The 23,640-nt window shown below is 46.4% G+C and overlaps 1 protein-coding gene across 1 annotated transcript in view; it reads right to left on the bottom strand.

Annotated features, from left to right (window-relative positions):
• Positions 1 to 23,640, bottom strand: part of POU2F3 (POU class 2 homeobox 3) — an 84,442-nt gene that overhangs the window by 48,569 nt on the left and 12,233 nt on the right. Inside the window, exon 2 of the mRNA XM_019975884.2 lies at positions 9,642 to 9,676. Coding sequence (XP_019831443.2) covers positions 9,642 to 9,676 — 35 coding nt within the window. The remainder of the gene's footprint in view (positions 1 to 9,641; positions 9,677 to 23,640) is intronic.

Raw genomic sequence — 23,640 nt, 5'->3', positions numbered from 1 at the left:
GTTATAGTTACCCCAGCTGTATAATGGGAATAATCACGCTTACCTCACCTGGCTGTCGTAAGGATTAAGTAATATCAAATAAGATAGAACTTTAGGTAGAGTGCCTGGCACATTCCATCATTCACGGTTTGAATCCAGGAAAGTCTCTTGACCTTTCTGGACTCCGTTTTCTCATCTGTAAATTGGGAATTCTAAAAGCTATCCCTCTGGGTTGCTGTGAGGTTCCAATGAGATACTGCTTATGGAAGGCATGGCCTACTGCCTTTCAGCTCAGGATGGTATTAATTTCTTATGCCATTTGAGCCAAATCCAGCTTCTTTTTCAAGACTCCTGCTCCAAAAAGACTCCTACACGAGAGGGGGACAAACTGGCCCTTCCTTACCAGAATGTAGACCTATCAAAGGCAACTCATTCAAATCTCCAAAGAAAGCCCTCTTTTGGATCCCCGCAGAATCGGGGAGAAGGTCTGATGCTTTCCTTCTCCTCTTGTGTCCTCTCTGCTCTCCACCCCACACATGAGTGGAGAGGAATGTTCGGTCTCCCACTCCCCATCTAGAGGCACCCGTGGGCTTGTGCCATTGCTGCAGCCGGAACGAGCTGGCCCCACACCCAGTGCCCTAGAGGGGCTTCGTGGTGGTGGTGGCGGCTCTAAGGTCAACCAGGGTGTCCCAGGACCAGCCTCCTGAGAACCCTGGCTGCTCCTGTTCCTACCTGCTCCTCACAGTCCTGTTCTAAATAAGGCTCAATCCATCTAAATACTGAGGCTGCTGCCCAGGCCACGAACAGGAGACCATTGACATCTGAGCCTCAGGCCAAACAGCAGATCATGATTGGCAAAGGACAAATTCCCACCTCTCCAAAAGCGAAGACACTCATCAGCTGCTTCCCATCCAAGCTAGGGTTGGATAGGGGGAAGCTTAGATGGAAAGATCGTGCATCTCAGAAAAAAATTTCCTTCTAGTAGCACTGGCAGCCCATCTAAACTGGTGCAAGTTTGGCAGAGCAGCCACCCAGGGAGAGAAGGGGAAGAGAAAATTATGGGTTCTCATTCATCAGAAATAATAGCAGCTAATGTTTATTGGTCAATGACTGTATGTCAGAGCCTATTCTGTGTCTTAACTGTAATTAACCCTTACAACATGCCTGGAAAGGAGGCCTGATGACTGTTCTCATCTTCAGGTGAGGACAGTGAAACACGGGGAGGTTGACCAATACAGACAATTGGCTCAACTACATGGGACCACCTCCTCCCAGACAAGAAGGGCCGTGGAGCAGAAGAAGCATGCAGTCTGGAGTTTGGCTGGTCTAGCCTTAAATTCCGTACTTCTGGACGAAGTGATGTTGGGAAAATTCCTTAACCTTTCAGCGCCTCAGTTTTCTAATCTGTGGAATTGGAATGATCCCAAAGACCTCACAGGAGTGTTCTAAGTAATAAAAGGAACAATAAAAACGAAGCACATTGCACTCAGCACCTGTGCACAGGCAGGATTTATTATCATTTAATAATAATAAATATTTACTACTAATAAATATTTCTACTGTTACATTATCTTGACTATGACGGGGGAATCACTTTGGAGAAAGGAGTCCTTCTGTCTCACCAACCATCTCCTGCCTCAGAATTCTGTCCTCCGTCTACCTTGTGACTCCACAGGCCCAGCTTAGTCCCTGTTCAGGCTGCACTGCTTTACATACCCGTTGTTCTGACATTTTAAGGTACTTTTCAGACCTGTCTCCCTGTGGAATAGCAAGCGAGTTCTCTGAGGGCAGGTTTGTGTGTGTCACTTGGGGTACGTTTTCCCAGTGCTGGGGAGCCTCCATATTTCACTGTCTTGCCTTTCTGTGTGGAAGGATCATAGCCACAGAAACACCGTGCCCTCCACCTCCTGAAGAAGGGCTGTGTCCCGGGTGAGCCTAAGTCAGCAGCTGTCCTCACCGTGGGGTGGGGCGGGGGTTGAGGGGCAGCGGTGAGAGCAAAGCTAAAGGTCATCCTCTGATATCTGTGTGGTGGTTTTTCTGTCTTAATAACTAGGAGGTTCTATTTGCATTTACCAAGCAGAGGACAGACACTCTAGACATCCTGTGATGCAGAAGACGGTAATAGCCAAGAAACACTTGTTTGTGTTCTGTACAACTTGTATTTGGCTTTCAAATATCCATCAGTCACTTGCGTCAGTAAATAGCCTGCCTATAATCACACGAGCCTAGAACCCAATTTCAGAGTTTTTATTTTTCCGTTTGACTGCTCCATGCAGCAGGTGGCATCTTAGTTTCCCAATCAGGGATCGAACCCAACCAGTGATTGAACCCACGTCCCCTGCATTGGAAGATTGGAAGTGTGGGTCTTAACCCCTGGACTGCTAGGGAAGTCCCCAATTCCAGTTTTTAGGCAGGCACACTGTACTTTTTGCACACTTTTAATATGCATTGCCTTTTTCTGGGATGCCATTTTCTGCATAAATTGAAGAAAGATTATATTTTACTTTGTTTGGAAGTTTATCAAGAGTTTGCTTAACATTTTGGAAAATCATGGCTTTTGAGCTGCCAGCATAGCATACCAATATCAGTCTGTACTTGTGTCTGTCCCATTCATATAAACATCATATTATCTCATCAAACCTTCCGGGGGAGTCTTCATGAGGATTTACTTGCTGAAATATATATTATTTACTTTTTTTTCATTCTCCTTTGAATCATTATCCAAATTAGAGTATCCTACTGATTTTTAGGTATGTTTTCTATAAGTTTCATTCTAGCATATTAAGGGGGTTTTATAGCACCCTGTTATAAGGGATATTGTATCTGATAAGGCTGAGAAGCACAGGTTTAGAATGAAATGGATATGTGTGACTTGGTCCCTTCTGGGACCTGCCTGTTGGCTAGGAGGGTACTTTAAAGTCTCTTCTCCACCAACTCTATGTGTGCTGGGTGGATATATTTAGTTCTGGAGCAAGGTCTTTGAAAGTCCATTATGGCAACACATCAGAACCATGTCCCCCAACCAGTTAATTGAAAATAAGTTCTGGCCTATTGTTTAAGTGCAATCTTTTTAAATAAATTGTACCTTTATAAAGGATATTACCTAAAAGTAATACTGTATTGTTGTCCTTCTTCTCTTGTTTGACAAAGAAATAAGAGAGATGTATTGATGTTCACTATATATATTTTGTCCATCTAAGCTCTCTGATAGAATTTACCACTATCTTTGTCATTACTCTGTCTTTATAATTTTGTTGTTAAATGATTTTTATAGCAATGTTTCCTAGGGTAAAACTTTCACTTTCTTTTGGCAATAAAAGCACACTGAGTTAAAAACAAACAATCATGTCTTCCTTGCAGCTCTATCTGTCTGACTCCTGCATCTGTGTTTTTCAATTGCTTTGGTACCTGGGCGGGGGAAAAAGAGGGATGTCATAGGTCAACATACTAAAACCCAACCTTACTGCTTAGGGTTGAGCAAAATGTAGTTGGCTGGCTCCTCAATCTCTTCCCTTAGTCTGCCCATCCACCATCAACAATCCTGCATCCACGTGGAAGTACAGGACCAGAAGCTGGATTCTGCCGCAGACGGAAACAAGCCTCAGAGGATCAAGACTTTCACAATCCTAACTCTCATCCTCCGAGGTCTTTCACAAGGAGGTCTCAGAGTCTCCCTCCAGCTTATTGGGCCCCCTGTCCCTAGCTCTATCCCTAGTGCTATCCCTATGCTCTAGCTCTTTCTGAGACTCCCTGAATCAGCCCACTGGCATTACTATAATGCAGGGCACCCCCCCTCTCTCCCTTCTCTCCCCCTGCATCTTCCACTGTGTTTTCTTCCCACCAACTGGGAGCTTTTGTGGGCAGGGACCTCGTTCTACCCTTCTCTGACTCTTCCTCACTACCCAGCTAGGCACAGGTTTGTGGGACTAAATGGTCAAACGTGGTCAATTAATTCCCTCCCTCACCCTCTGGTGCTCAGCTACAGTGGGGCCAGCCCTCCTTGGGTGGCCCAGAGAAGACTCACTATGTCTTCACTGCAGACCTTCAAGCCCCAGCTTGAGAGCCTGGTCCTGCCTCCATCATGGAAAGTGAAAGTGAAGTCGCTCGGTCGTGTCTGACTCTTTGCAAACCCATGGACGATAACCCAGCACGCTCCTCTGTCCATGGGGTTTTCCAGGCAAGAGTACTGGAGTGCATTGCCATTTCCTTCTCCAGGGGATCTTCCCGACCCAACAATCGAACCCAGGTCTCCCACATTGCAGACAGACGCTTTACCGTCTGAGCAACCAGGGAAGCCCAATTACTACTCAAGTGGCTTAGTGAAAGTGAAAGACGCTCAGTCATGTCCAACTCTGCAACTCCATGGAGTATACAGTCCATGGAATTCTCTAAGCCAGAATACTGGAGTGGGTAGCCTTTCCCTTCTCCAGGGGATCTTCCTAACCCAGGGATTGAACCCAGGTCTCCCACATTGCAGGTGAATTCTTTACCAGCTGAGCCAGAAAGGAAGTGCCTCCTGTTGTAGGAGCAGGTGAGTTGAGAATACTGCCAGGCCTGGGGCTGAGACAGAACCCCAGGTAGCTGGCTGTCAGCTTTGGGGGCAGGATGCTCAGAGACAAAGATACCTGCCAACCTGCTTCAGACTCTCTTCTGGCTTCAGAGAGCTTTTGTGAAGTCTTCTGGCCAGACAGCATTCCACAGCACAGGTGGAGACGCCATGCTGATAGTTCTGATGGACAACCATGGCCCTGGATTGATGAGGGACCCAGAAGCCATCAGCACAGAGCAGCGCCAGGCTGCCCAGGGGTGCCTGTGTCACTGTGGGCTCTCCAAGCCCTGTGAGTCAATAATACTTCCTAAAGTTCTTCTGAAGTTAGCTGTGGGTCCAAAGAGCAGGAAGTGGAAGTGGAGAAACTCCGGGACTGGAAGGCTGTCCCTTGGGCTCCTGAACTCACTGGCAGGGTGATTAGCCCTTCCCCCCACCCCCCTCTTCTAGGCTAAATCTTCCATCCATGTTCTCCTTCTTCTGTCTCCTCTACTGCATCTCCCATCTCTCCCCAGGCCCACAGCCCCTCAAAGCCTCCCTCATCCCCCAAAAACTTCTCTTCACACTGTCTCCATCTTCGGCCAACATCTCCATCTCTTCATCATCCCACTCCTTGGAAGGGAATTCTGTAGTCCTCATCTCCATCATGTCCTAACCCCTCCTCCCCTCCCCCGCACCCCATAGCAACCTGGCATCTGTTCTCATCACGATGCCATGACGAGACCAGCACCATTCACCTCACTTCCAGACCATGGCCACTTCCCAGTTGGGGCTGTACAACATCTCTGTGCACTCTGATGCTATCTGTTGTCCCCACCTTTGTGAAAATCTTTCCTTTGTGGGTGTGGTTCTCCATCCATCCCTTTCACCACTCCTTCTTAGTCTCATCTATGGGTACCTGTTCATCAGCCTGTCCCTGACATGTTCCTTCTCTCCAGGTCTTCTCTGGATTCTCATCCCAGTCTGCACCACCTCCCAAGGTGACCTCACTCCTTCCCATTGCTAGGATTAACACCATTCAATGGTGACTCCTCAGTATGCATCCTGACCTGTCTGCTCGCTCTAGATCTGAGTTTCTCATCATGTATTGAGCACCTATAGACCATTATCTGCCTTTCTTCCTCCTCCTATCATCTGAATAAACTGACTGGACCTCCAATCCTCTTGATCTCTGATCGCAGCCCCACTAATGTTTAGCATCGAAGCCAGAAACACAAGAATTGTGCCAGACCTTTCCCCTTCCTTTGCTGTCCATCTCCAATTTGTTGCCCAAATCCTCCTGATTGTATACCAGAGATCTCTCCCAAATTGGACTCTATTTTGCCCTGGGTTGGGAAGATCCCCTGGAGAAGGCAATGACAACCCACTCCAGTACTCTTGCCTGGAAAATCCCATGGGTGGAGGAGCCTGGTAGGCTGTAGTCCATGGGGTCGCTAAGAGTCAGACACGACTGAGCGACTTCCCTTTCACTTTTCACTTTCATGCATTGGAGAAGGAAATGGCAACCCACTCCAGTGTTCTTGCCTGGAGAATCCAAGGGACGGGGGAGCCTCTTGGGCTTCCGTCTATGGGGTCGCACAGAGTCGGACACGACTGAGGCGACTTAGCAGCAGCAGCATACAGTATATATATATTCTAGACATTGTCAAAGAGGTACACTAATGTACACACACTCACAACAGTCCTGTGAGACAGGTACCAGTATTCTCCCCAGAGAAATATAGAAGTTGAAGAATTTGTACAAGGTCACAATGCCAAGCAGTACAAAGCCCAGGACTCTAATGCAGGCCATCTGGCTCTTTGTCTGTGTGCTTAATCCCACTCCTTGGCACTGCCCACTTCCTCCTGCTTCAGCAGCATCCCGCTGGCCGCTCTCACATCAGTCCGTTCATCCTTCCTCCCTCCTCACCCATACCCACTTCTGATGCTCTTCCATTAAGTGAAACTAGTTTTGTTTGAAAAAGCCTAGTGGCTTCCCTCCTGTCCATGGGATAGATCCAGACTTCTTTGCTGGGCATTCAAAGCTCTACACAGTCTGTCCAGCCTCATCTCCCACCATCACACCCCATGCTGACCTTCGCATAGTTCCCTTTTACGTGGTGAGGCTATACTTTCACAGCAACAAGAATATTCTTGTTGCTCCTCTCTGCCAGTCAAATCCCATACTCTTCCCTTGTCACCCGCTTCGGACACCATCTCTATGGTGACGTCCTTGTGCAGTATCTCAGAGCTCAGCGCTCTTCTGTCTTAACAGAATTGCCTACAGAGTTCGTTGGCAATTTATCATCTTACAAATGACACCCTCTATCTAACCCTTAGGAATGATTAAGTATTCAAAGAATGAATGGTTAGCCCCAGATCTAGCCTGCTGGGTCCTTCTGTCTCTGCGCCTTAAATTTCAGAAAAATGCTTTTCTCTGGATGACACGAGATCATAAAGGCTGGAAAGATTTCATGTGACATTTTCTCTTTACTCTCTACAGCTCAGGGTAAAGAAATGGACACTCTTTTCCCTGTTTCTCTTCAAAGAAAAACATGAAAGGAATGTGGAAGCATAACCAAACAGAATATGGCATGAGAAAATTGATGGGACCATAACATACAGACTGCAGGGGCTTTGGCGACCATGTTATGCAAACATCTTTCTTTTATTCATGAGGACATTGAGGCCCAGAAAGGAGAGGATTGTGTACGGTGCAAGAGCACTGGCCCTCAGGACCTCGGACTCCCCGTCCAGGGATCTGGCCTTGTCCTGTTGCCTTCCAGCTCTGAATTAATCTTTCCGAGGGACTTAGGGGTGGCCCTGCTTCTGGGTCAGCTCACTATTATCTCCCAAACAGGCTCAGGCTGCTTTCCTGGGATCAGGAAGTTAACAGGCTCAGCACGAAACTTCCTGATGAGTAAACATCCCTTGTTCATGCAACCTCAAGATGGCGGGCAGTGTACCCAGAGCCTGGCTGCAATTCCCCATGGCACCAACTGGCTTGGGGTCTTCCAACCGGAGCTTCACCAAAGGCGGCGGCTTAGCCTTTGCTTTCCCGTGTCCGCCAACCCTTCTCGGTATCAGACACAAAGACGACTCCTACACAACACTGTTTCTTCCCCTCCCAGCTCCCTCCACCTCCCACTTCCTCCAGGTTAGTCACGGTGAGGTCACACTCAGCTGCTGGCTCCCAGGCCTCTCCCTAAGGACGGTGTGCATTTTCAGGGAGAGGGGAATTGAGGGACTGGGGAGGAGGGTGCTGCAAGGCATCATGGGAAAAATGAGCTTAGGAGTCAAGGAGATGTGGGTTCAAGTCCTGGCTCTGCCAGTTAACCAATGTGCATGACCTTTGGCAAATTACTTAACCTCTCAAACCCTTCCCCAAATCAGGTGGGGCTGCCTGGGAAGCGATTTCCTTACCAAGTAAGGTGAGAATAGTGAGGATCAAATGAGACGAAGTGCCAGAAGCTCCTTGCCTACTGCCTGAGGGTCTGCAAATGTTGGTTTACTTCCCTCGTCATGAAGCTCGAGGGTATCACTATCAATTTAGGGACCTGAGAAATTCTAGTGCCCACCTGCAGGTCCACAGGTGAGCTGGTGTGAATGTGAGGGTGTGGGTGCTGGTATCTGATGGCATCTGAAAGGCAGAATGAGAAGGAGCCAGGTGGATTCTTAGGGAGGGTGTGGATGTGTGTGTTTGTGCACAGAGGTGAATGCCAGTCTAAGTGTGTAAAGGAGCGTGACCAGCAGAGCCTCTCTTACTCCAAAATTCCCACCCCTCTAAAGAAAAGGTCTCTTGTGGGACTTTTCTGGTGGTCCAGTGATTAGGAATCCATGTTGCAATGCAGGGGATGCGGGTTCGAACTGTGGTCAGGGAACTAAGATCCCACACACCATGGAGCAGCTAACCCTCATGCTACAACTACTGAGCCCACACGCTCTGGAGCCTGCGTAACACAAATAGAGAAGCCTGTGCACCGAAAGAAAAAAAAAAAAGGAAAAAATCTCTTGTGTTTGTTCTTGTCATTAATGAGAAATGCAGAAACCCTTCCCAGGGGAGGGTGGGATTGCCCTCCTTTCTGCCCTGATGAGGCTTATCCAAGAGAAGCAAACTCTAGTGAGGTCCTCCCCTGACAGAAACCTGGAAACTTTCTCCCAACTGGTGAGGAAACCTTATCCCTACAGAAGTTCAAAGGATCAGGGGCCTCTCGGTAGGCTGCTGGGACCAGAGGGGCTGCCCCCACCCTTGACCTAAGTGCAAGGTTTTCCCCAGCTTCAAACAGATCACACAGACAGCCAAACCCACCAGGCCTGTGGAGCGGGCCACCTCCAGGCTGGGCTAGTGCCGCCGTCTTGGTGTGGATGGGCTACTCCCTGCGCATCTCATCCAAGGGACTGTGAGACGCCCTCATCCAAGGGCCACGAAGCTCAGAAAGAACAGGCAACGGGCCACACCCCAACCACGGAGGGCTCCTTCAGGGTCACAGAATCCTCAGGCATATCCTCCATCCTCCTGCCCTGGAAACACACCTGGCCAAACTATCCCTTAGTTGAGAATCTGTCTCATCTTTTTTTTTTTTTTTTTTTTTAATAAATACTTATTTATCTGGCTGAGCTGGGGCTTAGCTGGGGCACATAGGATCCTAGTTGAAGATCTGTAGTTGCAGCATGTGGGATCTAGTTCTTTGACCAGGGATGGAACCTGGGACTCCTGCATTGGGTACTCAGAGTCCTAGGCACTGGATCTTAGGCACCAGGGAAGTCCTTGTCTTATTTTTAAAGACCTTGAGAGAGAAGCTTATTCTACAGCCTCCTTCCTTTGGTAGCTCTTCCAGTGTTTGATAAAGTTCATTGGCTGCAAGTCCTTCCTCGTAGTTTACCTAGATGTGTCTTTAACTGAAGCCCACCCTTTTGTCTTCTTCCCAGGTGGCTTAGTGGTAAAGAATTTGCCTGCCAATTCAGCAGATGGGGGTTGCAAAAGCTCTTGAAATACCCCTACCAATCCTGAGAGTGATGAATCTACAAATAAACACCCTTGAACACTTCCCTTAATCTTCTTTGTGTCCCCACACTTGACATAGTATGAATGACCCCTAAAATTTATAGAATAAATTTTTCTTCTGAATGTCCTTACCTGCCTGTTGAAATCTAAGCCATTTCGATCATTTCCTGAAAAAGATAAAAAAAAAAAAAAAAGAAAATATTAATAGCTAGCAAGATTGGAAGAGACTGAAAGTTAAAGGGAAATAGGATGTCAGGATGAGCTTCTCTTTATTTTGAAAAAGTACACTTGCCTGCCCTGTGGCCAGACTCTTCCTGTTTATTCTGTTTCCTGGGACAGTCTTTGAAAAATTTTTCTTCAAGAAGGGAGTAACCAGACAAGGAAAGGGGAGACTGACTTGTCCAAGGTCATCTAGAATCTAACTGGGATTAGAACTTGCCATACCAGAATGCTTCTGCCAGATGTCCTCAGACAGAAGTTCTGACACAGGCTTTCTGGAAAAGCAAGGGATGACCAGCCATGGATCCTAAAGGAACTGCCCGAAGGCAAGAAGTCCCTCCACTATCCCAGCCCTCCAGGGTTGATGGGATCTAAATCATGTCAGATAAATGACTGTCACCCCTGTTTCTACCACCTGTCCCCCAACTTTCATTCTTTGTTTTATTCATCTTTTTCCCTTTATAGTAAATGTTCGGTTGAAAAATTAAAGGTATGCTTAATAGAAAAAAATTTTTGATATAGAAAAAGTAGCAGAAAAAATCAATTTGCGAAGAGCTACAATGACTACTTTTGTATATTTCATGACCTTTTTATGCTTGCTTTTCCTAATTGATATATACCACTCTGTACAGATTTTTACTCTGCTTTTTCTAGTGAGCATCATAAATCTTTCTCCTACACCATTAAGACACATCATAAATCTTTCTCCTATGCTTGCAAAGATAATTTTTAATGGCTACATAATATTCCATTTATGGACATACCAAAATCTGCTTAAACATATACCTATTATTAGAAAAATGCTTCCATTCTTTGCTAAAATTAAGTTTCCTACTCATATACCTCCTCAGGGCAGGAGCTGCCAAACAATCTTCCTTTGAGCCCCATGGATAACTGGCTCTATAATGGCAAGAAAATGATATTAAATGCCATACACCCAGAGCCTAGCACTGGGCTTAGTACATAACAGGAGTTCAAATTATATTGGTTGGGACTTCCCTGGTCATCCAGTGGTTAAGAATCTGCCTTACCAAGCAGGCGATGTGGGTTCAATCCCTGGTCAGGGATCCCACATGCATGGGATAACTAAGCCTGAGCCACAATAAAGATTCTACATATAGCCAATAATAAATAAATAAAATTTAAAAAAAATTTTAAATATTATATTAGTTGAATGAATGAATAAATGAACATGTGAATGAATTCAGACCTTTCAATTAGAAAATTCTTCTGCTTTCTCTCTACATAAAGTGAATTGAGTACAATTGTGAACTCTGTCCTCAACAACAGATTTGCCACAAATGCAGAGGGTTCACATCTGGCTTTGGCTTGGTCAGCCCGAGGAAAAAAGGAAACCTGAACACAATGACATTATGTAATAATGTATATTCAGGTTTATCACATTCTGGTAATCCTCCACATATTTGAAACTTTTTCATTATTATTATATTTGTCATGGTGATCTGTGATCAACAATCTTTGATGTTGCAGGAGATCCAACCAGTCCATTCTGAAGGAGATCGGCCCTGGGATTTCTTTGGAAGGAATGATGCTAAAGCTGAAACTCCAGTACTTTGGCCACCTCATGCGAAGAGTTGACTCATTGGAAAAGTCTCTGATGCTGGGAGGGATTGGGGGCAGGAAGAGAAGGGGACGACAGAGGATGAGATGGCTGGATGGCATCACTGACTCGATGGACGTGAGTCTGAGTGAACTCCAGGAGTTGGTGATGGAGAGGGAGGCCTGGCGTGCTGCGATTCATGGGGTCGCAAAGAGTCGGACATGACTGAGCGACTGATCTGATCTGATCTGATTATACTATGACTCACTGAAGGCTCAGACGATGGTTATCACTTTGTACCAACACAGTTATTTTTAATTAAAAAAAAATTCTGCTTTCCATTGGTTCCTCAATAGCTTTGGAATGAAGTCCAAATTTCTTAGTGTGATAAATAATTCCCCGTATGATCTGGTTTCTGCCTACCTTCCCTGCTCTGTCTTCCGCTCTCATGATCTCGCCTTCCTCCCTCCCAGATACCCTGTGCTCCAGTCACATGGAAAGATCCACACGTCCAAACATGTCACACCCCTCCCGTTTCCAGGCCTCCATGCACTGTTCCCTTTTACAAAGTTGGTCCCCCTCCCCTCTCTACCAGCCCTATGGCACATGTCATGGAACTCCTTTTCTTGTCTGCATGTCTCTCTCTCCCTCTGGTCTATGAATTCCTTGAAAACCAGAAGGATGACACCACTTTTGTCCTCAAAGACCACTGTAGTTCCTAACATTGGTCAGAGGCTCAAGAAGCACCTGATAGATGAATGAATGGGGTCCAAAAGAATCCTCTGGAGCTTTAACTGAAGCCCCCTTCCCTCTGCTCTGCTCTAAATGATAGATAAGCTTGGCCCTTGCCTGCCTGATAGGTTGTGAAGCATCCCCGAGAGCAGCTGGGCTGGCAAGATGACAGTAGAGGTTAAGGGCTCTGGGATTCCGAGAAAGAGGAAATAGGTGAGACAGGAAGTCATCTTTGAGTAGCAGTCCAATTTTGAGATTAAATAAGCTAATCTGAGAGGGGAGCTAAGATGGGAAGGGCCCAAGGACTGAAAATAGTGTGTGCAGAGGCTAGACTTAAAGATAAAATTGCTTTCGTATTAAAAAAAATATATTCTTTCATGACACTGTAAATGTAGCCTTGTAAGGGGGTAATTTTAAAATGTGAACAAATTCATTCATTCCACAAAATACACTCTATATACCAAGCACTGTTCTAGGCACTTGAAATATCATGCTGGAAAACCAGATGAAGTCCCTGGCCACACAGAGCTTCTTTTCTAGTTGAAGAGACATAAAAGGAATAAGAAAACAAATACACAATTTCATTTAGAAAGAGTTACTATGGAAAGCAGTAGTAATGGTCAGGAGAAGAGTGTCAGAGGCTGTTCATGATCAGGGTGGTCTGGGAAGATCATTCTAGACAGAGGGATTGAGGCCTGTGTGAGGCAAGAACAGGCTTGCCTGTTGAGGAACAGTGATGAGACCAGTAGGGCTGGAGAGCAGGGGATGGGTGTGGCCCAGGGCAAGATGATGTGGCTCTGGAAGGCAGGTCATGCCGAAGACTTTGGCTTTCATGCCAAGGACTCTGGGAAGTGATCAGAGGGTTTTGAGCAGAGGAGTTACATGAACTGACTTCAGTGCTTAAACCTGCAGTGATCAGGGACTTCCCTGGTGGTCCAGTAATTAAGACTCTATGCTCCAACTGCAGTGGGCATGGGTTCCATCCCTGGTTGGGGAAGATCCTGTATGTCATGTGGCATGGCCAAAAATAAATAAACCTGTGGTAATCAGCTGTAGGGATAAGCAAGGGGGAAGGGAGGCCATGCAGTGGGTCAGGTGAGAGAGGGCACTGCACAGGACACAAGGGCAGCCGTGGAGGTGGTTAGAAGGACTTGGGTTTTGAATTGATACCCGGCACAACCAGATATTTAAAAAAATACATTTAGTTTTGGCTGCGCTGGGATGTTGCTGTGCACAGGCTCTCTCTAGCTGTGGCGAGCTGAGGCTATGCTAGTGGTGGTACGTGGACTTTTTACTACGGCGGCTTCTCTTGCTGTGGAGCACAGGCTCTGGCTGTGGCACGTGGGCTCAGGAGTTGTGGCCCACAGGCTTAGTTGCTCTGGGGCAGATTCTAAACCACTGGATCACCAGGAAAGTCCTGCCACATACTTTAGAGTCAATGCTTTGTGTGTCTGTTTTCCTCATGAAATTGTGAGCTCCTAGAGGCCAGGGTAATTTCTTCTTACTCATTTTTGTACTCTGAGAGCCTTTAACAGCATTTAACGCATAGTAGGAGCTGAATGAATGCATGTTTAACTGATCCAAATAACTCAGAAACTGCAACTGAAATGGATCTTCTATTCAGATCTAAGAAATCATGGGTCCCTCCACCTGCAGAAATCTGAACACATTCTATTATACAAGCTCTTGGAAGATGGCAGTCACTTGTAGGAAAAAACAAAGCAGGACAGATGCCCAGAAGGACCACTGCATTATTTTAGAGTTGGAAGGATACTGAAGTCCAGCCTCAGAGGGAAGCACCTTGTGGTGGTCACACAGCCTCAGAGACTCGGATTTCGGACTAAAGCTTAGATCTCTCAACTCCTACACTCATTCAGTTTTCCCAATAAACTCACTGTGCCCAGAGTCCAACACAGAGGGAATCAAGTATTAGGCTATAATCAATAGTTTAGGCAAGTAAGCAGGATAGATGCTGATCAAATTTGGAGGTGATTTAAAGCAGGAAGCAAAATTAATTCAGAAAGCTGGATGATGTAATCAGGATTAGAAAATATTTTGGTTGATTCTAATAGAACTGTGGTGTTGGAGAAGACTCTTGAGAGTCCCTTGGACTGCAAGGAGATCCAACCAGTCCATTCTGAAGGAGATCAGCCCTGGGATTTCTTTGGAAGGAATGATGCTAAAGCTGAAACTTTGGCCACCTCATGCGAAGAGTTGACTCATTGGAAAAGACTGTGATGCTGGGAGGGATTGGGGGCAGGAGGAGAAGGGGACGACAGAGGATGAGATGGCTGGAGGGCATCACTGACTCGATGGACGTGAGTCTCAGTGAACTCCGGGAGTTGGTGATGGACAGGGAGGCCTGGCGTGCTGCGATTCTTGGGGTCGCAAAGAGTTGGACATGACTGAGTGACTGATCTGATCTGATCTGAATAGAACTGGACATGAAACAACAGACCAGTTCCAAATAGGAAAAGGAGTACGTCAAGGCTGTATATTGTCACCCTGCTTATTTAAATAATATGCAGAGTACATCATGAGAAACGCTGGGCTGGAAGAAGCACAGGCTGGAATCAAGATTGCCAGGAGACATATCAATAACCTCAGATATGCAGATGACACCACCCTTATGGCAGAAAGTGAAGAGGAACTAAACAGCCTCTTGATGAAAGTGAAAGAGGAGAGTGAAAAAGTTGGCTTACAGCTCAACATTCAGAAAACTAAGATCATGGCATCTGGTCCTATCACTTCATGGGAAATAGATGGGGAAACAGTGGAAACAGTGACAGACTTTATTCTGGGGGGCTCCAAAATCACTGCAGATGGTGATTGCAGCCATGAAATTAAAAGACGCTTACTCCTTGGAAGAAAAGTTATGACCAACCTAGATAGCATGTTAAAAAGCAGAGACATTTCTTTGCCAACAAAGGTCCATCTAGTCAAGGCTATGATTTTTACAGTGGTCATGTATGGATGTGAGAGTTGGACTGTGAAGAAAGCTGAACACCAAAGACTTGATGCTTTTGAACTGTGGTGTTGGAGAAGACTCTTGAGAGTCCATTGGACTGCAAGGAGATCCAACCAGCCCATTCTGAAGGAAATCAGTCCTGGGTATTCATTGGAAGGACTGATGCTAAAGCTGAAACTCCAATACCTTGGTCACCTGATGCGAAGAGTTGACTCATTGGAAAAGACTCTGATGCTGGGAGGGATTGGGAGCAGGAGGAGAAGGGGATGACAGAGGATGAGATGGCTGGATGGCATCACTGACTCGTTGGACGTGAGTTTGAGTGAACTCCGGGAGTTGGTGATGGACAGGGAGGCCTGGCGTGCTGCAATTCATGGGGTCGCAAAGAGTCGGACATGACTGAGCGACTGAACTGAACTGAACTGAACTGAATAGAAGGCAAAAACCAACAAGATAATATGTAACGGGAATAAATCTAAGCCTTATATTTAGGTTTAAAAAAGTCAACTGTATACATAAAAGATAAAGGAGGCTGAATTAAGAAATGATTAAGGTGGTAAGTGTTATGTTTAAATTTAATATTATATGTTTTTCCGCCTTTAAACCTATCTACATATGATCCAGTAATCTAACTCTGGGTATATATCCACAGGAAATGAAAAAAGGATATCAAAGAGATAGCTTCATTCCCCTGTTCACCGCAGGATTATTCACTATAGCCAAGTTAAGGAAACAGTTTCAGTTATAGCCCATCAGTGGATGAATGGGTAAAGAAAATGCCATATATATATGTGTGTGTATATATATATATATATGTGTGTGTGGTATGGTGGAATATTATTCAACCCCAAGAAAGAAGGAAATTCTGCCATTTGCAGCTACATGGATTGACCTTGAGAGCATTATGCTAAGTGAAATCAGTCAGACTGAGAAAGTCAAGTAAATACTGCACAGATCACTTATATGTGGAATCAAAAGGAAAAAAGTCAAACTCAAACTCAAAAAAAAAGTCAGAGAGTGGAAAGCGGGTTACCAGACACTGGAGGGGTGGGGGGAATTGGGAAAAGTTGCTAAAAGGATAAAAACTTTCAGCTATTGGAGGAGTCAAGTCTGAAGATCTAATGTATACCATGGTGGTGGTGTTGTTATTTAGTCACTCAGTCGTGTCTTGACTCTTTGTGACCTCATGGACTGTAGCCCACCAGGCTCCTCTGCCCATGAAATTTCCCATGGAAGAAAACTGGAGAGGGTTGCCATTTCCTCCTCCAGGGGATCTTCCTGACCCACGGGTCGAACCTGTGTCTCTTGCATTTGCAGGCAGGTTTTTTACTGCTGAGCCACCAGGGAAGTCTATAACATGGTAGCTATAGTTAATAACACTGTACTGAACAATTACAATTTGCTAAGAGGGTAGAATTTAAATGTTCTGTCTCATTGATAAAAAGGTAAATATAGAGGTGATGGATGTGTTAATTAACTAGACTGTGGGAATCCTTTCACTATATATACACATACCAAATCACATGATATACACTGTAGACATCTTACAATTTTATTTACCAGTAACACTTCAATAAAGCTTAAACAGAAGACTCTGGGTTACGATGTGAAACCTCAAAGAGTTTTTTCAACAAAACCAATAACCAATCTCAAACTAAAACTATAGAAATAATCACAGCGAGTAACTACAGTGATTAAAAATTCATGGGTGCATAATTAAAGATAACTGACCATCAAAATATCTATACTCCATATTTCACATTTTCAAGGAGACTCAGCCTCCTAAAGAAATATAATACTGGATTGGCCAAAAAGTTCATTACAGGGAAAAACCCAAATGAACTTTTTTGGCCAACCCAAAAGGAGTCGGACACGACTGAGCGACTTTCACTTCACTTCACTTCACTTCAATATATCTCTCCCATCCCAACGGAAAAAAAAAAAAATGATTCCCATTTCTGTTTATTGGCAGACATGTTTGGAAATAAACAAACTGGAGTTCCTTGTGGGGAGGGGAAGAGAGAGGAGGCTGGTGTTCTTCCTGTGGAAAAGAAACTGGAAAAAAGGAGCATTTCAGTTGACTAAAGCCAATGCTGGAGATGTGGGTTCAATCCCTGGGTGGGGAAGATCCCCTGGAGGAGGAAAAGGCAACCCAGTATTCTCGCCTGGAAAATTCCACGGACAGAGAAGCCTGGTGGGCCACAGCACACGGGGCCACAAAGAGTCAGGCATGACTGAGCACACATGCATGCACGCATGAAGCCCACATTGGCTGGAGTGTGCTACACGTGCATGGTAACCTGCATGTTAGCAGACATGCAGATTTGCAGATCTCTGCTGAGAGCATCAGGCCCAGTTCAGGATACCATTTTCTAAAAGCGACCCTGATGAACTGGCTGTAGAGCATGAGGACCAAGACTGGGGCCTCCAAGTCACATCTAATGAGGAAAGGATATCTAGCCTAGAGAAGAGGACACTTGCCCTTCTGTTCAGTTCAATTCAGTCGCTCAGTCATGTCCGAATATTGCAATCCCATGAAACACAGCACGCCAGGCCTCCCTCTCCATCACCAACTCCTGGAGTTCACTCAAACTCATGTCCATCGAGTCGGTAATGCCATCCAGCCATCTCATCCTCTGCCATCCCCTTTTCCTCCTTCCCCCAATCCCTCCCAGTATCAGAGACTTTTCCAATGAGTCAACTTTTTGCATGAGGTGGCCAAAGTACTGGAGTTTCAGCTTTAGCATCATCCCTTCCAAAGAAATCCCAGGGCTGATCTCCTTTAGAATGGACTGTTTGGATCTCCTTGCAGTCCAACGGACTCTCAAGAGTCTTCTCCAACACCACAGTTCAAAAGCATCAATTCTTTGGCACTCAGCCTTCTTCACAGTCCAACTCTCACATCCATACATGACCACAGGGAAAACCATAGCCTTGACTAGACGGACCTTTGTTGGCAAAGTAATGTCTCTGCTTTTGAATATGCTATCTAGGTTGGTCATAACTTTCCTTCCAAGGAGTAAACGTCTTTTAATTTCATGGCTGCAGTCACCATCTGCAGTGATTTTGGAGCCCAAACAAATAAAGATCAACCCTTGCCCTTAGATCAACCCTTCTTCCTAGGATGGCCACAAGAATTATGTGAGAGATTCATTTTGTTAAGTGTGATAACAGTACTGTGGTCAAGAAGGAAAATGTCTTTTATGGCTTAGAGACACATACTGCCATATTTAGGATCGAAATGTTTATAATGTCTATAGTTTGTAAGAAAATACTTCAGTGACATGAATGGCAGAAACTTGATGGTTGTTGACAGTAGGCAATAAGTATAAGGGGGCTCATCATTTTAGTGTCTACCTTCAGGTGTGTTTGAAATAAAAAGTTAAAAAGAAAATATTTCCCTCCCCAAATGGATGAAACAGATATGGCAAGATGCTAAGTAATTAAATCCAGGTGGTAGGTATATGGTTGTTCGTTAACCTGTTTCTTCTCTTTTCTATATATTTGAAGTTTTTCAAAATAAAACTTTTTAAAGTAATTCAATGAGGGAACATTTGAAAGCTCTACCTGGCCCAATGCCTGGTACATAGTATGTTCTTAGGTAAATGTCAGAGTACTTTTCTTTCTTCCCCAAATATTGGTTTGGATATGAAGCAGGCTTAACCTGCAGCTCCTAAAACCCAGCTCCACAAGGGTCAGTGGTGGAGGCTGCCAGGAAGCAGGCTCACCTCAGGATAAGGAAGAATTTTGCGTCAAATGTGGAATTGTCCAGCAGTGAAACCCATGGTTTCATGTCAACAGAGCTCAAGCAGAGGCTGCTTATTTCAGAGATGTTATAGAAGTGGTTTTTGAATTGAGGGGCTCAGATGGTAAAGAACCTGTCTGCTGTGCGGGAGAACCAGATTCAATCCCTGGGCCGGGAAGATCCCCTGGAGAAGGGAATGGCTATCCACTCCAGTATTCTTGGCTGGAGAATTCCATGGACAGAGGAGCCTGGTGGGCTACAATCCATGGGGTCACAAAGAGTTGGACACAACTGAGTACCACACGTATAGTCAGTGATGAAAAGAGGGTAAAAGGCATCTTGAATCGGTGGGGAACACCAGGGTTCTGGATAGAATCTCCTTAGACCAGGATGGAGTAATACTCAACAGAGTCCCAGTGAGAAAGGTCAAGGATCTGTCTATAGGAGGAACACAGCGGGCAAGACAACTTCCATCTCTGTCTCTCCTCCCTGGCATCTGGTGAACACCAGATCAGCAGTCCCAGACACCTGCGAAGACCCCTGTCGAGACGGAGACAGGAGGAGCTGGCCAGCCCTCCACGTTCCCACCTCTGAGCCACAGTGCTGCAGGCCCACTGATTTGCATGCTTTGGCAGCACTGGGGTATGAGCTTGCCTGGGGAGCAATTCTCTGGGTAAGGGAGGTGGAAGCACAGGAGTGGAGAACTGTTCCAGCAGGATTTTTCACTCTTGCCTGATAAACACACAGGGAGCGTTCTGCAAGGAGGCTGAAACGCTCCCATTTCTGGGCTGCTTCTCTTCTCACCAGCTCCACTCCCAGGTAAACCCAGTAAGACTTCCCCTGTCACTTTATGACTACGTGGCAATGTATTGGCACTTCCTGGGATAGCAATGATTAAAATAACCAGCACCTTTGGAGACCCTCCTGGGCAGTAGCCACCAGAGCAAACCAAGAGACTTCCCAGTGAAGTCATTCTAACCAGTCAAAACAGTTTTTCCCAGGACCCCACAGACACCAAGCCTAACTTTTTTGTTATTTGAGATTCCTCCAAGGAACTGGGCACTGTGGCCTAATGGCCAGAGTTCTGTACAGAGAACACACGGTAAACTGAGCCCGAGGGTTACTTCAAAGGCTATTTTCTGCTGGACTTTGGGCAAGTTGCTTGATCTCCATAGCTTTCAATTTCCATTACATACTAAAACCAAAAATTCTGTCTGTATTCATGCCACTTTCTTCGTGGGAACAAAGAAACACCTTGGCATTTCTCCGTTTCAAAGGAAACTGAGGCTGGCCCCTGAAGGCACCTGAAGAACAGGACACGGGAGGACCTTGATGGGCTGGGGGAAGAATGCTGGCTTACGGGATGGGAGATCAGAGCTGCAGTTCTCCACCGGCTGAATGGTCTCAGCTGTGGATAGCAGGTGCAAAGGTGCAGCGAGGGAGACATGCCCTGGGCAGACATCACTGATGACCTGCTGTATTCACTTCCTTCTCCTAAACTCAGTGCATAGCGACCACCAGCGATGATCAGAAGTGGCTCTCCTGAAGAAACCCACTTGCTACCCCAGGACAGGAAGATCTTCCAGGGTCCCTCCAGCTCTGACTCCCTGTAGATTTTCATGATTTAAAGCTTCTTCTCTAGAATGGCAGAGTAAACCCAACTGGTGTCGCCAAGGGCTTCCTTGCGACATGGCCTGTGAGTGTCCCAGTGACTTTCTCCACCTGTGCCATTGTACAAAGCCTTGCTCTCCAGGCCCTTCTCACAGACGTCAGGGGCATGGGTCCGGGTGACCATGGACAGAGGGTGCCCACTCCTCCACCTTTGCTAAAACAGAGGCCCAGCCTCCTCTGGCTTCCCTTTATAATTTGTTGTCATTCTTTGATACATGAAAGGCTCCTCCCCAAGGTCTTCTAATTTTTTAGGAAATAGAATCCTCATTTCCTCTCAGTCTGAGCTATAGAGGGGACTCCTGGGACCCCCACTTTCTGCTGGCCACACACTGAGGCCCAAAGTGGGCAGTGTGATCAGAGGAGCTGAAGGAGCATGCGGGCAGATGTGTCAGGTTCCCGTAAAAAGAGACTAGGGACTCGGGCCCTGGCCTGGAATGGGGTCAAAGGGCCAGGATCCCCAGCCCAGTCTCCACTCATCATCCCTTGACCCTGGAAAACAATAAAAATCCAACTTGAAAGGAAAAACTCTGTTAAGGAAACCCAGGGTTCTGGGCACAGATCAGAGAAGTGCCTTGGCTGCTGTTTTTCTATCAGCACTTCTTGTGCTGAACAGGATCACACAGACGCCCGGTGCTGCACTCACCACTGACAGGTGAGGAGACTGAGTCCCAGACAGGATGAGTGATGAGCGAAAGCCACACAGGTAATGCAGGCAAAGCAGGAACAGAACCCCAGCTCTGACACTCGAACTTGCCTTCTGACCACAGTCAAGGGGTTCCCTAAAGGTCTCCTCCAGACCAGCCCCCAGCCCACTCCACCCTGAGTTCTGAGAGGGGAAGAGGTTTAAGATTGGTAAGAGACGCTGCATAGACGCAGCGGGGCTCTGGGCTTCACACAGGCACACAGATGTCCTTTGTGTGGCTCCAAGGGGCACGTGTGCGGTGGGAAAGCTTAGACGGAAGATGCTATCTCACATTTGTAGAACAACTCACACTTCCTTCAGCTGCCACAGATATGCTCCCGCCTTACAACTCGTTTTACAGATAAGGAAATTGAGGCTGGGTCACGGAGCCCAACCTGGAGGGATGGAAATCTGATCTCTCAGCTCTGGAGGCAGGGCCCATGGGCTGGCCAACAAGCATGGGTCTTGGGGACTTGAACTGGGTTTGTTCCTTTCTGGGCAGTACACTTTCGTTTCACATCCTTAAGAGAGCCTCGCCTACCTGTGAGGTCTACAGGGCCAGAGATTCCAGAACGCCTACTTCACCAGTGAAGAAACTTGAGGCTCAGAGACAGTGAGGCCTGCCAATGTCCTCTGGAACCAGACACCATGCCCTGTGCTCACCCTGTGTCATGCCTCTTCCTCCCCTTCTGGGGCCCCTGTTCCAAGCGTCGGAGCGGCCACTTCTGAGGGACAGGTGATGGGGAGAGATGAGGCTTTGTCCAAAGAAACAATAAAAAAAACGAAGGACAGAGGACTACCTCTAGGGTAGGGAAAGACTTCTAAAGAAACAGGGATCTCAGTTCTCTGCTGTGACCTTGGAAAAATCATTCCCCTTTTTCTGACCCCAGTCTCTTTCCCCATAAAATACGAGAATAGGACTAGACCAGAGAATTTTCAAACATTTTGGCAAGAGAACACTGTTTTCAAATAACAGGGATTAATTAATAGTTGGCATTTATTGAGCATTTACTATGCACCAAGCTTTGTATTAAACATTTTATATACAGGACAGCATTTAATCCTCATCATCACCCCATGAGTTGGTGCTCTTATTATCCCATTTCACAGATGAGGAAAACTGAGGCTCAGAGAGGCTAATCAACCTGGCCCAAGGTTACTGATTAGTAACTTGTCAAGTAGAAACTCAAGCCCACATCTGTCCACCAGCCAAGACTGACTACACCACAGTTTTTGTACTATCTATCTCCAAATGAAAACAAAAAATGGAATTGTTGCAGAAACCTGAGAAGGAAAAAAGACCTTTAGAGTTCCAGAACTATAAACGTCTTCTAGTCTTTTCACTTCCAAGCACTGGAGAAGGAAATGGCAACCCACTCCAGTGTTCTTGCCTTGAGAATCCCAGGGACGGGGTAGCCTGGTGGGCTGCCGTCTATGGAGTCTGACAGAGTTGGACACGACTGAAGGGACTTAGCAGCAGCAGCAGCAGCAGCAGCCTCCTTGAATCTGTCACATCTCTAAGCACTGGGTGTGGGGAGGAGGGGTCTTGGCACTAGTTCTTTCCCCTCCTTCCAGCCATTTCTGGATTGCCTTATGTCAGTTTGTTTGAGGGCCCTTCGTTGACTTATGCTTCCCATTCCCAAGCACAGGTGGCTGTGACAGTGTGTGGGCCACAAGTGAATGAATTCACAGGTAGGTCCATTCAGGAGACAGCCCATATTCCTAACAGAGGGTCCCTCAATTGGGTCACTGCTCCATCGTGTGGACAATTTGTCTTTCTGATACTAACACTGGCAAATAGCATTCCTGTATTGCATTACGTATGGCAGGCTCCGCTCTAGGGGCTTCCCTGTTAGCTCAGTTGGTGAAGAATCCATCTGCAATGCAGGAGACCCCAGTTCAATTCCTGGGTCAGGAAGAGCTGCTGGAGAAGGGATAGGCTACCCACTCTAGCATTCTTGGGTTTCCCCTGTGGCTCAGCTGGCAAAGAACTGTTTGCAATGTGGAAGACCTGGGTTCGATCCCTGGGTTGGGAAGATCCCCTGGAGAAGGGAAAGGCTACCCACTCCAGTATTCTGGCCTAGAGAATGCCATGGACTGTATAGTCCATGGGGTTGCAAAGAGTCAGACACGCCTGAGCAACTTTCACTCACTCAAGCTCTACTCTAAGTGCTTTACAGATGTTGGCTTATTCAGTTTTCACTGGAACCCTGTGAGACCCATGTCTACTATTACCCCCGTTTTACAGTCTAGGAAACTGAGCTGAGACATTAAGTAACCACCTCAAGGTCCTGTAACTAGTAAGTAGAGAAGCTGGGATTCAAATACAGACTCTGGCTCCAAAGTCACTGCATTTATGGCCTGCACCTTGGTGAGCTGGGGGACAGGGCTGCCGTTCCTAACACATTAGAGGAACCAGGGGTGCAGCAACCCACATCTTACAAATAACAACCAGTGAGCACATAGGATCAATCATGTACTCACAGACTTCAGCATCTTAGAACCGGAAGTGATATCAGAGACCCTCAAGTTCAGATCCTTCGTTCAATGCAC

The sequence above is a fragment of the Bos indicus genome, chromosome 15, assembly GCF_029378745.1.
Source record: "Bos indicus isolate NIAB-ARS_2022 breed Sahiwal x Tharparkar chromosome 15, NIAB-ARS_B.indTharparkar_mat_pri_1.0, whole genome shotgun sequence".
NCBI classification, from domain to species: Eukaryota; Metazoa; Chordata; class Mammalia; order Artiodactyla; family Bovidae; genus Bos; species Bos indicus.
Note: the sequence above shows the minus strand (reverse complement) of the source record. Positions and strands in the feature narration are given on the sequence as shown.